Source organism: Grus americana, chromosome 2, assembly GCF_028858705.1.
Source record: "Grus americana isolate bGruAme1 chromosome 2, bGruAme1.mat, whole genome shotgun sequence".
In the NCBI taxonomy this organism is placed as follows: Eukaryota; Metazoa; Chordata; class Aves; order Gruiformes; family Gruidae; genus Grus; species Grus americana.
The window spans coordinates 41,605,674-41,618,730 of NC_072853.1; the positions used below are offsets into that span (position 1 = coordinate 41,605,674).

The following is a 13,057-nucleotide window of genomic DNA, read 5'->3' on the forward strand; positions in this document are numbered from 1 at the left end:
AAGTCAGTAACTCACAGATCAACAGTTCCTGTTGGGTTTGGCCTTTTTATAGTAATTGACATCTAATTGTCTCAATTTTGTTGCATTTTTTTATCTCTTAACTTTTGCAGCAGTGCAATGAAATGAAGTGTGACATTCCTAACAGAATGCACAGAATAATAAAAGCACATGATGTATTGTAGCAGTAGATGGCTTTCCTGGTACTTTTCCATTTGGAAAGCTCTTGACATCTCAATGGAACACCAAAACATCTCTGCAGAAAAGTTTTTGCTTTGGGGTTTTGTTTTTTCAATTTTGGTAACATATTCTGTAAAGTCTCCAGTTTAAAAGCCCTGGGTTTGGGACTAACATAATTTTCTTGACTGTAAGCCTATGCATTCAGGAAGAGGTTTGGAAAAAAGTTACTGATCTTGTCACTCTCTGCATTAGCCAAAAATTCTTATTCCTGGAGCTCTGCATGATTTCTGTACTCTTATTTATGTTTGCAACTTTAGCTACCTAGTTACTTGAAATCTTTTTATGTTCTATTTGTGGTGAAGCTTTATTGTGACATTCTATTGCAGTTTCTCCAAATGAAGAATCATTTGAAGATTTGACAGAAGAAAGTATAACGCTTGCCTGGAACAATATTGCCAAACTAAAATTAGATGAGCAATACAAAATTCACAAAGAGTAGGTACTATTCTTTTCTTTTCACAGTCAAAATTGTTCCATTTATTTGGGGGGTGGGGGTATCTGCGTGTCAATCTACATTATGGGTTAGGGTTTAAAGTAAATACTTTTCTTTGTGAGACAGCTCATTGATTTCATAACACAAGATGAGTTTGAGTATGGGATGGCTTCTCAATCCAGAAAAGGTATTTGTCAGCTTGATTTTTTTTTTTTTTTTTTTGGCTGTTCCTTATACAGGTCTAGAGTTAAGTTCATTGTCATTTTGGTACCTGAAGCAGATATTGATTACCCTTCTCTAAAACTGTGAGAGCAGCAGCCAGATAAATACTTCCATTTATTTATTTATAATCCCAGGAGGACCTAACTTTTTCATCCCATTTGATCTGAAAGGTTAAACCACTTAAATTCAACTACTGTACACCTCAAGCTGCTGTTGTATGAGCAGTTTGCCAAGTCTCCTGCTCTAAGTTTTCAGGTACCAAACTACTGTTCTGATGGATTCCTACGAAGCCATGAGTCAGCAGGGGCATTTCAGGTGAACTTTGAAAATACCTAACAATGAACAACAGCAGCTATATTTTAAAGAACAGATTTTTCTTTGGCCCCATCTCTTGTCCTAGTGGCTGGACTAGTAGCAGGATTTCTTACTACCTTGAGTGCCACTACCTTCTTGGTGACTGTAACCCAATCTAGAAAAAAAATTTTCTTGTCCAGAAAACAAGGTAATATTTGTAGTGAGAAAGGCCCTCTGTTACCAGATTGTTAGGGTTAGGGAAATCCTGACCCTGAAAACAGACCTGAATTTCAGCTTCTGACTTCTTACTTTATTTTTTTTTTTTTCCCCTTCCCTGAAGACTGCTGAGAAAAAAATAGAAGGAGGTCTGTGTAACAGAATTTTGGCTGTGCAGAATGCTCTCTGCTTCCTAACAACTAACTCCTTGACATAAGCTGTATCTCTAAACTTCTAGACTATAGTGACTTTACCAATGACAAATTTGAGGAGAAAAGACAAGTAAGTTCTGATTCCTGGCACCAGACGTATTCAGTATCTGCTTGTAGGCAGGTTCCTGACTCTTTTTGTAGCTAATCCCAAATTGGGAAAACTGAATGTAAAACTATTTATCCTCTCACACGGGCATGTCCTTTCTGATCAGGATAAAGTTCTTGCAGAACAATATGGTGAACCTGTACTGGTGTTTCATATATTATATCAAGGTATATTTTTGTCTATAGGCATATAACACACCACTGTAGTGATTTTAATCTCCTTGTATGTCTTAACTCATACAGAGATCAAGTAAGAAATTTCAGCTGTAGTCAATTTACAGTATGGTGGTTAAGTTTCAAAACTTATGAAATCACCTATAAGCTTACTTGTATTAAACAGGGCAATTACTGGAATAGCAGTCACTTGCAATGGGTCTTCTGTTTTCACTACATCCCAGGGTAAGTATTATTGCAGAGGTATTTACTATAACCTGCAGTGTAAATGCAGGTTGTAAGACCAGATAATGTTTTGTGGACAAAATAGCATGAGACTCTGAAAAGTAGTTAAGATTGAATCCCATGAATATCTTCACGGAGAGCAAAATGAAGACAACATTAAATGGGATATTTCTGGAATTCCTGAGTTCTGGTTTCCTTACAGTCATGAGAGGAGTGGCCCTAATCTTCTGCCAAATGCAAGATTCTTGTTTTCACTTGATGGTCAGTTCCTTCTTACTGTTTGAGAGAATTTCAGTATTCATATGTAAAGGCTTCTTCTGTTTGGCTTTTGGACTGTCACCTTTGCAAGTCACCTATTATAGAAATTGAGTTAAATATATATTTCCTGTAATTAAATAACTTAAGTACATGAATTTGTTAAGTTTTAGATCACTTTGACTGCAGGATTTCAATATCTATAGTTATCTATAGTTATCTATATCTAGGCTTGGGAAGATGGTCATATCTCCCTTTAGATACCAAAGTTCTCTTAGAGTTTGATGGGCCTGGGAGAGTCCATCTAACTGGTGCAAAACAGGCTAGTTCCAGGCTCAAGTCACAAGCTTTAAAAAGAGTTTCTCAAAGACTGAGAAACCTATACAAGCTCTTCTTAGTAAGATATTTGAATATTCAACAGGAGCAAAATTACTAGCTTCTATAATATAAAACAGTCCTTTTTATCTTTTGTCTATTTTGTCCATTATCCCCAGATTCAACTTTGAAGATGTTTTCCAAAGAATCAAAAACAATCCAGAGAAGTGTGTCCTTTTCAAATATGGTGAGCTGCTCTCAAAATAAAACAGAGATCATTAAGAACCTCCTGAAAGCTGCTCAGAGAAATGCCTCTTTTTTTTCCCCTGCCCACTCAATTATATTGTGTGTGAATAATTTATCAGAGTGAATTGAGACTCTGTCAGGCCTTCAGGGAGACAGAGCACATTCTGCGAATGTGGGGAGGGAGTGTTGGATGGTTGCACTCTACTTATGTGCTAGCATTGTTCTGAGTTGCCGTGCTATCCAGGGAAGGACTTGTGTTAGACAAAAATAGTCTGGCATGCGCAGAGGAGTCTTCCTGAACAGTCTTGAACTGCCACTGGGACCAGAATCACAAAACTTCCACTCACGTGCTCACGTTCAGCATTGCCTTACTACTCCCAAGTGTTTGAAGGCCGTGAGTCAGCTGTTAGGAGAAGCAAGCACAGGGATGCTGGATGAATTTGAGCCACCTTCCCTCCATAAGAAGTGATGTCAGCAACCTCTGAACAACATTTTTTCCCTGCTTCTAAACCAGAACTTGGAAGGGGATTCTGTATTTGATTTTCTGTGCTTGAGCACTGTGGCCAGACACGGGCCATAGAGATTCATTCCTAATTGTCATGTTCAGAGTCTTTTGTTGAGGCAAGACACTATGATATATCAGCCTTCTCAGTACCCTCATCTCTAGGGGGAACAAAAAAGGCAAATGGGTTGCCCAAACAGAAGCCATAGCATGCGCTAACAGGTCCCTTAGTAAGTTGTAGGATCAAGACCCTATGGCCTGCAATGGCACACACGAGCAGGTGAATCTACATACAGCAATTCCTAATGCTTTAGCCAAAGCAAACTTAGGAATGTCACTTCTTGACGCTGTAAAAAGGGAGCTCTTTGCTGAACTTTAGGCCAAAAGTCAGTTTTTCATGAAGAGGCCTTTTATACTCTTTTGTTTTTCTTTTTATTATTCTTTGCACTGTTAGTACTGATCTGTTGCAGCAATGCTAGAAGCAGTAGTCAAGCAGCTTACTATTTTGTAGAACAGATGTAAAACATGACCAGTAATGATAGTAGTAGAAGCACTGAGCTGATTTTTTTTTTTTATTTTATTTTCCTTGCTACTTCCAGTGATGGTAATATAACTGAGCAGCAGTTTGTAAAGAATTTTTCTTGTTGAGAATAGTAGGAATTAGATGGTTACATTTGTTGTTTGAAAGAGCTGAGCTGATAAGTAGCTGTCATGAGGAACAAACATCAAAGGACACCTTCATTTTTAGTTTCTGTTGGCATTTAGAATTGACAGTAGCTTACACGATGAAGAGCCGACCTAGTCCCTCCTGAGTGAGGAATTACATACCTTGTCCTTGCAATACCAGCATTTTGAAAAAGGAGATCCATCAGTTCTGCATGTGTTTCTGAACTTCAGTGCTACCTTTCTATTTACCAGGAATTAAGTATTCTTGCTGTTCAGTGTGCAACCTATAAGGTTTTTTGATTAGTGTTTATATAACACCTGTATGTTATTTGTATAGAAGAGTAAAATGGTTCTTGTTCTCCAAAAGCATATTAATGTACTTCTATTTGATTTGGGGTAAGAAATTGAACACCACTTCTTTCTTTTTCTGACAGGCTTTGTCATCTTGTCTAATCTTACCAGGAGATACCACTGTCATAAGTTCTTCATGGGACAATCATATGTGTGTATTTACTTCCCGTTGACTATTGAATTACATTGAGTGCCTTGTTCATTATGTTTATAGTTTTAGATAATGATACAAAAATTGTTAAAGCACAGTGTCTGTATTTCTACTGTTTTCCAGTAGATTTCTGTTAGAAATTGTAGAAGCAAAGTTACTTTCATCTATTTAGAAAAAATGTTTTCTGAAGATGTAATGCTTTTATAACCTTTTCCTATTAGATATTTTTATTCAATTGCATTTGGAAGACAGCAAGACATCTTAATGGGACACGATGATGCAGTCAGTAAGATCTGTTGGCATGATGGGCGTTTATATTCTGCATCTTGGGATTCCACTGTGAAGGTTTGTATGTGGCTTTGTTATACTTTAGTAACTATTTATAGCTAGCACTTTTTAATATTCAGCCAGCCAAATGCCTTGGAGTGGAGGTACCTGTTGTACTAGAATAATAACTTAGGTAGTATCACAGCAAGTTTATTTCTAGAATATCTTCTTCGTTTAGCTTTATCTCAGCTCTCTCTCAAAGCTAGAGTGTAACTTGAAAGAAATTTCATTCATTCTGACTTACTCTAATTGTGAGTTTTTTGGAGGCAAACTGTATTTATTGGAGGAACTGGAGTGTTTTGTGACCTTGACTGGTGATTCTATTTGCTGAGTAGAATAGGCTTCCAAAATGTTTAATGGTTTTGTAGCTTATGTTCCTCGACTAAGTGGACCAGCAACTTGCTAATCTAAAGAGCATGCCTACAGTTAGGTGGAAAGATAATTTGGAAGTTAGAGACATGAAAGAATTTCCCCAAGCCTTCTGTGTATGGCTTTCTGGTAAGCATACATTGAGTGCAGTGATATACCCTTACTTAGGTGGGCTTCTTCAATCTGTCTGGAATCTGCATAGTCATGTTTAGTATGTGGCTCTGCTTAAGGTGAAGGAGCTCAGGTGCCATTTGTTGTTGCTGTGTTCTGCCACGTAGGCAAGGCCCACAGTTAACACAAGCAGCCTTCCTTGTCATGTGAGAATTCAGTACTGGAGAAACTCATCCAGAGTTATACTAGTGCTTCCTTGAGCAAACAAGTATCTGTGTCGCAGGTGTGGCACTGTGTTCCGGGAGAGACCTTGAGCAACAAAAAACACCACTTTGAACTGCTTGCAGAGTTGGAACATGATGTTAGCGTAAGTATGTGGATAGAGACATAGTATCTCAGAAAATGAAGGTTAATGCTTATTAAAATTCAAGTCAAGATCTAGTGGTAACAAGGATTGGGTTAGGGGGCTGAGGCAGTGTGTTGTTTTGCTATGTGTGTATGTAGGGGTGTTTTATTTAATTTTTGGTCTTTTTGTCCAACACGTGTCCTGCGCCAGTGTCTCCTGCTTCCCTGGTTGAAAAGTCACCTCCTGGGGACTGAAGCAACAATAGAAACAGAGGTTTCTTAATCTGTCTTGCTGAGCTTGTATGCACAAAGTTCTGAGGGAGACTGGAAGTTTTTTTGTTAGCTTCTTTATTTTTGAAAACAGAGTAATATTTTTCAAGTATTTTTATTGTTACAGCTACTTCTTTGCCAAAGGCAAGCAAATGAAAAAATTCATCTGAGTTGTTTACCATGCCATAAAATATATTACTGCATTTCATACTGTAAATATGTAAACACGATGTGTGCAGTGAATAATGAATGTGTAACTGCACACTTTTATTTGTAGCATCTAATGTCACTCTAGTAGGATATTTAGAATTACGGTGTGCTAAAAACCTAACTACTATGAGGTTTAACAGGTCACAACATAGACAAATACTGAAACAGTTCTGGTAATGTTTAAGAACTGTACCCAGGAGAATTTGAAACACCTGATGCCTAGGAAGCTCTTTAAAAGTCAAGAAGAATTTAACCTTTATGGGTAAAGTCTTGCATTTAGGTGGAGAGTATGGGTACTAAAAGTAGTCTGAAATGTCAATTGGCATTTCTGATTCTGCAAAGAAAGTATTTTAAAATATCATCAAAGGGACCTATCTTTTACGTCTTACAGGCAGGATTTTTAATAATTGTACTTAATTAAGGATGTTGCAGAATTAAATGTAAAAGCTTTTTGTAAATAAAAAAATAATTTTGCAGATAATAGGTTTGTGTTTTGAATGTTTAAAACCTGTCTCAAGATAGCTCACATGAAAGAATAAGAAAATCATGGGATGTTTAACTTCCTAGGTAAATACAATCGACCTTAATTCTGCAAATACGATACTAGCATCTGGAACGAAAGAGGGTACCATTAGCGTTTGGGACATTACTACAGCAACAGCTTTGCACCAGTTGCCATGTCATTCTGGGACTGTGTTTGGTGCTGCTTTTAGTCCTGGTACGTTGGATTTTGGTTTTTAATATGCACTGTTGGGAGTTTCAAAGAGAATCTTATTCCTGATACCATGGAATATACCCTTGTTATTGGAATTACTACTTTAAGGGGGATGGTGGGATGTTTTGGATTGACACACATTGCCATTCTAAAGAATTCATTAATTGTGCACAAGGCCATACTAGACTGTAGACCAGTAGTCTAGACTCTAAACTAATTTTGTTTATCATTGCTTGCTTAGAGACTTAATTTACAGTAAATTAATTTTAAATAAATAAGCGGGTCAGGCATGTCACGTACAACGTGCTGTATTGCAGACTGCTTTGGTAACATGTCTAAACATGCTCTTTGGTGGTTGTTTCTTTTTGTTTGCTTTTTTCTCTTATGCAGACAGCAGACATCTACTCAGTGCAGGAGAGGACTGTTGTTTTAAAGTAATAGATGTACAAACGGGAATGCTTATATCTTCTGTAACCACTGATGAGCCACAGAGGTAACTTTGAGACCATACAGATTATGAAGCTGTGTGGCCAACTTAGTTAACTGTGGAAATGCTTGATGGTTGGTGATAGCGGAATGGAAAGGACAGTAATACCAGCAACTTTGTTTTATTGAATTACTTTTTAAAGTGCAAAGGCTGACATTCTAGCATGTTGTGTGCATTATGGCGATGCTTTCCAAACTGGGACAAAACCAAACAAGTACCTAAGTAAATAACTCTGATTTTTTTCAACACAACTTTAACTTCCATAGAAGATGACAGCTGTAGCTAAGCAGCTCTTCCAGCAGCTGAGCTACAGAAATTTCTAACAAGTAGACAGTTCTCTTGAATCATCTCTGTCAATAATCTTGATTTTTTTAATTTATTTTTTTCAATGCTTCCTTTGTGTTTTGATAATTTAAGAAAAGATTGGCTAGTATAATTAAAGTGATCACTTTTTTTCACAAACCAAAATGTATACAGTTCTATATGGTTTGTCAGGTAAACAGATGGAGTGCTTACTTGGTTACTGGAGTAAAAATATAGCAGCCACATATGGAGTACAGTTATTTCCCCAAAAGTCCTCTTTGCAGTTCAAGTGATTGTTTCAGAACATGAAGTGACAGAAGTGATGGTTCAAGAGACGCTGGGGTACTGTAGACATGTACAGCTGACTGGGTTCTCTTCTGTTATGGGAATGTGTTTCATCTTTCTGCCAGGGGAAGGTCTGGCTGGGTCTAGGGCAGTCAGAGAAGCAAGTTTGGGTCATGACCCTTTAAAATAATTTGGGAATGACCTTTCAAGATGTGTTAAAGGGTAGAGTATCCTTCAGTTTTTTGTACCTCCATTTTCAATTCTTTTTGGCTTAGTTTGGAAATGTTCGGCTCTCGTTATACAAAAACTTGAAGTGAACTGATTTCAGACTTGCTTGCAGGTGCTTCAAATGGGATGGAAATACCATCTTATCGGGAAGTCAATCTGGTGAATTACTGATTTGGGACCTTCTTGGAGGAAAAGTTATTGAAAGAATCAAAGGACATACAGGTATGCCTGAACTGTTCCTATTCTGAAATTGAATGGAAGATTCCCCTCCTGTTTTCCAGCTCTGTTAGTACTGAAAAGTTTGAGTCATCTGCTTAGCCAGTGGATTGTTCTTGATGTTAGTGTTGTGTGGAACACCAGAACTAGAAGTAGGTCCACATGAGCCTCCTAGGAAATTTCATAACAGTGGAGGAATATTGCTGTTTACAAGACTGACCAAAGGTAAATGACTTGGGATTTTTCTAATTCACCCAACATCACAAAAGTCAACATTTTTGTACCTCATAGCTCTAATAAATTTTAGTATAGACTGCACTGTATACTTTGTCAAAGTCTGTCTGGACTGTGAGTCTAACAACAAATTAAGTGAAGTTCACTAGAGAAATAGTTTTGGATGGTGATTTATAGGCATCTTAAATGTATCTGTATTGTCTTCAGTACATCAGCAATGAGGATGTGTGAAGGAGAAAAACTCTCTCAGTTTTATTCAGTTTGTTTTTTTAAGGCCGCCTTCATGAACAGTTATTTCAAGCTTCCCTACTGAAGCTTCACCTGTATAGAGCTCATTCTGAAGCTTGGGGAATCTTTAGAAGCGGGCTTCTAGGCATGTGCTAGATGATATGAATACACTTTTAATATGAGAGGTCCAAACGGCAGAGTGAAAAATCTCACTTTCTAGAGAAACTTCCTCCCCTTATCCCTATGAATTCTTTTGGCAGTGAGCTATCTGCATCCTACACTCCGACTGACATTGTCTCTCTAGTACCCAAAGTCAGCTGAGGCAATGTACACAAGATCAGTACTATAAGAGCAGCCACCTAGAAACCTGCTAAAATTCTTTTTAGCATATCTGGTGTCAGTGTAATCCAAACTAATGATCAGATTATCCTAAACTCTCTTCAAATCTGTTCCATTATCTATCTCAACTACTACTTTTATTTGCATTTGGATTTACTTGTTTGGTTGGGTTTTTTTCCCCCAGGTGCTGTAATGTCCATGTGGATGAATGAACAGTGCAACAGAGTTATTACAGGAGGGGAAGACAAACAAATCATGTTCTGGAAACTGCAATACTAAGTGCCTTTCCCTCCGGACAATTAAATGAACTCTTATTTTAAACCAAACCTTTTAAAGGAATGTAACTGTGTGCAATGATGTCTACTGAAGTTCAACCAGACAGGAAGCTTTGTTCAGCTGCAACTTTCTATGTTATGGTGACTTCACTGAGAGCTCTTAACTTACATAATGTATGCATTTGTTTTTTCATGGACTATCATGCTAAAAATGCTTGTCTAAAATGATATCTGAGATGAAATTAAAGACCTATTTTTCTGTAATTAAAGAGCTCTTAACTTGCAGTCATTGTTTGATTTATTTATATAGAATGCATCATTGAAATCAGTTGAAACAGCATGCTAAGAAGCATTTGCATTCTTAAGAAGTCTTTAAGGATGCTTGCAACTTGGTGCCATGTCTCATGACATAATGTATGTACCTGTTGTGTAGTGAACCCTTCTTCCTAGTGAAGACATATACAATGGTAAATAGTACTTTGAACACTTAACTGCTGAGGCAGCTGTTGGTCTGAGCAGTGGTCAACCCAGTTGTCTATCTAGTCTCCCAATGTGGCCATTTGCAAAGGCATAGAGAAGAATAAGAACATACTCTGTATTGCTTTTTCCTGTTGAAAACCAGCAGTAATGTATTAGCCTGAAAGGAAGCCAAGCATAAAATTGATCGCCTACACATACATGTAATGTGTTGATACAAATCTTCCCCTAATAACATGCCTGAAGTTAATCTGTTGTGTCTTATGCTGCATTACTACTGCCTATCATCAATTCTGTTACTATCCTTCTCTTAATAATCTTCAGCATATTCATGTTTGGTTTGGTCTTCTCAACCTCCCTCAGCTCAAATCTTGGGATGGAATTTAAATACAGCATTTAAACAGAGCTACAGCTCCTGGGTTTATCCAAGTCCCTCGTTATCTTAACTGAGTGACAAAGCCTAACCTCTGTAGGACTTAAGGATATGATTTTCTGCAAGGAGCTGTTCTGAAATTAAAGACTTGAAATAGTCTTTAAATGGCTTATTACAGTAACAAGCTGCTGCATGTGTGATGTTGGCCCATTGTGACTCAAGATCTTTTTTTTTTTCCCCTCTCTGATGGTATTCTCTACTGCTTGTATTAAGATGCTCTGTTGCTGCTAAATTATGTTCAGTCAGTCCTTTGTAGATACCCTGCCTTGGGTTTGACACCTAACACCTATTTCAGGGCACAACCATTTCTTTAGCATTATGAAACAATTGTTTTATGGTTAGGGGCTGGTGAGGTTTTTTTTTTTTAATTCCCCCAATTTTTTATTATGCTGGACTTTGAACATATTTTTCAATATGGTAATGGCCTGATGTTAAATTAAAATGGCATTTCAGCTGCATTACTCATTTGGCTTACCAAAAAACCCTGAATTTCTATGTAATCCATAAGGCACATGTGGCAAAAAAAATTCAAGCTAAATCATGCATGCCTGCTGTTACCAGTCTTAATGTTGCAGCAGTGTGGCTGGTGTCTGCCGTGTTTCTTCACCTTTCATTATACTTATTTCCCAAATATATCTTGTGTAGGCAAAGAACACATAGAAACCCACATGCTACACTTGCTTGGAGATGTCTTAGGTGATTTCTGGATTGTGTTAAAAGCTTTTTATGTGTTGTTCTATGCATGCCTATCATTGCTTGTTTACTTTCACCCTGTTATATTTTGTTCCCAGCCCCCAAGGCTTAGGCTTTCTGCATTACCGTACCAGCCTGTTTAGGATTTGCACTGTAACATGTTTTACCTTTTAGCACATACTCTTTTTGTGTTCCATTCCCACTAATGGGCAATTTTGCAACTCAAGTTACACTCCAATGTGCTTGACAATCACCCAGGAACTAACTGAGCAATAGTAAACTACACCCCTTTGGGCACAGCTGTGCTCCTGCATCACTAGAGGGCCCCTACTGATCTAAACTAGAGGAAAACTACCCTGAAGGTTGTGACTCTTGAATTTTGACTTAAGCTACCTCAGAGAGAAAATACCCTTAACTTTCTTTTGGTTAAATATGCATGCATACAATGCATAGCTCTTAAGTGCAGCTGAGGTTTGCTTTCTGCTGTAAAGCATGCTCACAAAACACAGCTCTCAGCCGTTGTCTAAAGCAGCCTTAGCTTTTTTAGGAGGGAAAAAAAGTTAACCCTGGTACTAGGCTGTATCACCAGTATGTTGGGTTTTGATTTGTGGGTTAAGGTATTACATATAGACTAATATTTTCTTGCAGCTTAACTCAAAGTTATCTGTGTACATACATTTAACTATAGCTCACTCTTAAATGCAAGCTGGTTTCTGCATGAAAACAGGAGGGGTTTTTATTAGTTCTTTCACTTCTGATTGCTACATGCTGCAGCTGGAAGGAAAACACTTAAGTACTTGTACTAAAGTTCTACCTCTCAATTATTTCCAATAGATCTCCCCTGTAGTTACAAACTTACTTTTTTTGTTATCAGATGGTTGTATTATTCTTCCTCTGTATGTTCCTTCATTACTTTTTTTTTTAAACAGAGACAAAACCAGGTAAGTTTTAGCCAGGCTTGTACGTAGTAGGGAATCACAAGGTTCAGGTGACTAAACCCCCTTGGTCAAGCTGTAAGATAGTAATAGGCTTACTTAAACCCAGAGTTTTAAAGCTTGAAGAGATATAGAACTGGCCCCTGCTGAATCATCTGCTAAGTAAAAACTGGTGAGGTAAAATGCTGATTTCTGCACTAATACCTTGTTTTGTGCTCCTGGGATTTCACAGCTCAGCAAACTAGCTTGCCAAGGAACTGAGGGATGACTGCTACAGGCCACAGGTCAGTGCCCATAAAGCTGAATCATACCAGTGCTACATGAAGTCACCAATTAGTGCAAGTAAGCGCATGCCACAGCGGTTCCAGAGACATATCATTTAGTAACCAAACAATCCAATTAAAATGGCTCCTAGGATGAATTTGTTCACCACTACAGCCTGAAGTAGTGGAATGGTTGTCTCCCAGTTACCATAACTGAGAGATTTGAGAAACAGGAATCCACAAGACAGACTCTCCTTGCCAGGCACAGCTGAGCTTACACTGCTAACCCTCAACAGTGTGCCCAGGAAGCGGAGCAGGGCTGCAGCCCCAATCCTCAGCCAAAGCTCCCAACCCTACCCCCATTGCTACTTTTCCTACAAACTGGAAAAGCTGCAGCTAGCCACATGGACTAATAAGGGACTGGCACATGGGACTGTTCATTGCAGAGTGCCAAGCTATGTCCTGTTTGCTTTTCTTTTTGGTGTGAGCTCGCTCTTAGAGTCATCTTTTGAAGTATTATTTCACTGAAATGCACAGGCAAGTAAATAATTAACATATCACCATCCCCAGACCAGTTCTGAAAGAACACACCCATCTTAAAAGAAGTAAGACCTACCCTAAACTAAAGGTACTGCTTTGACTTTGGGCCCACTATGAGGAACACTGAAGTTCAGTAATCATAGAACCTGGAACAGAACATAAAATAAGAA

At 38.1% G+C, this 13,057-nt stretch overlaps 1 protein-coding gene across 6 annotated transcripts in view; it reads left to right on the forward strand.

The window, feature by feature from the left end:
• Positions 1-9,831, forward strand: part of NSMAF (neutral sphingomyelinase activation associated factor) — a 41,204-nt gene extending 31,373 nt beyond the window's left edge. For 3 of the 6 annotated variants that reach the window (XM_054815535.1, XM_054815537.1, XM_054815538.1), the window contains 10 exons: positions 564-672; positions 2,060-2,118; positions 2,868-2,935; positions 4,537-4,604; positions 4,826-4,949; positions 5,695-5,778; positions 6,804-6,954; positions 7,342-7,444; positions 8,367-8,476; positions 9,456-9,831. In XM_054815535.1, the coding sequence (XP_054671510.1) occupies positions 564-672; positions 2,060-2,118; positions 2,868-2,935; positions 4,537-4,604; positions 4,826-4,949; positions 5,695-5,778; positions 6,804-6,954; positions 7,342-7,444; positions 8,367-8,476; positions 9,456-9,550 (971 nt within the window). In that variant the 3' untranslated portion in view covers positions 9,551-9,831. Of the gene's footprint in view, positions 1-563; positions 677-2,059; positions 2,119-2,320; positions 2,380-2,867; positions 2,936-4,536; positions 4,605-4,825; positions 4,950-5,694; positions 5,779-6,803; positions 6,955-7,341; positions 7,445-8,366; positions 8,477-9,455 lie in introns of all 6 variants that reach the window. The other 3 variants (XM_054815536.1, XM_054815540.1, XM_054815541.1) reach the window with 3 other exon arrangements.
• Positions 9,832-13,057: the final 3,226 nt, after the last annotated feature.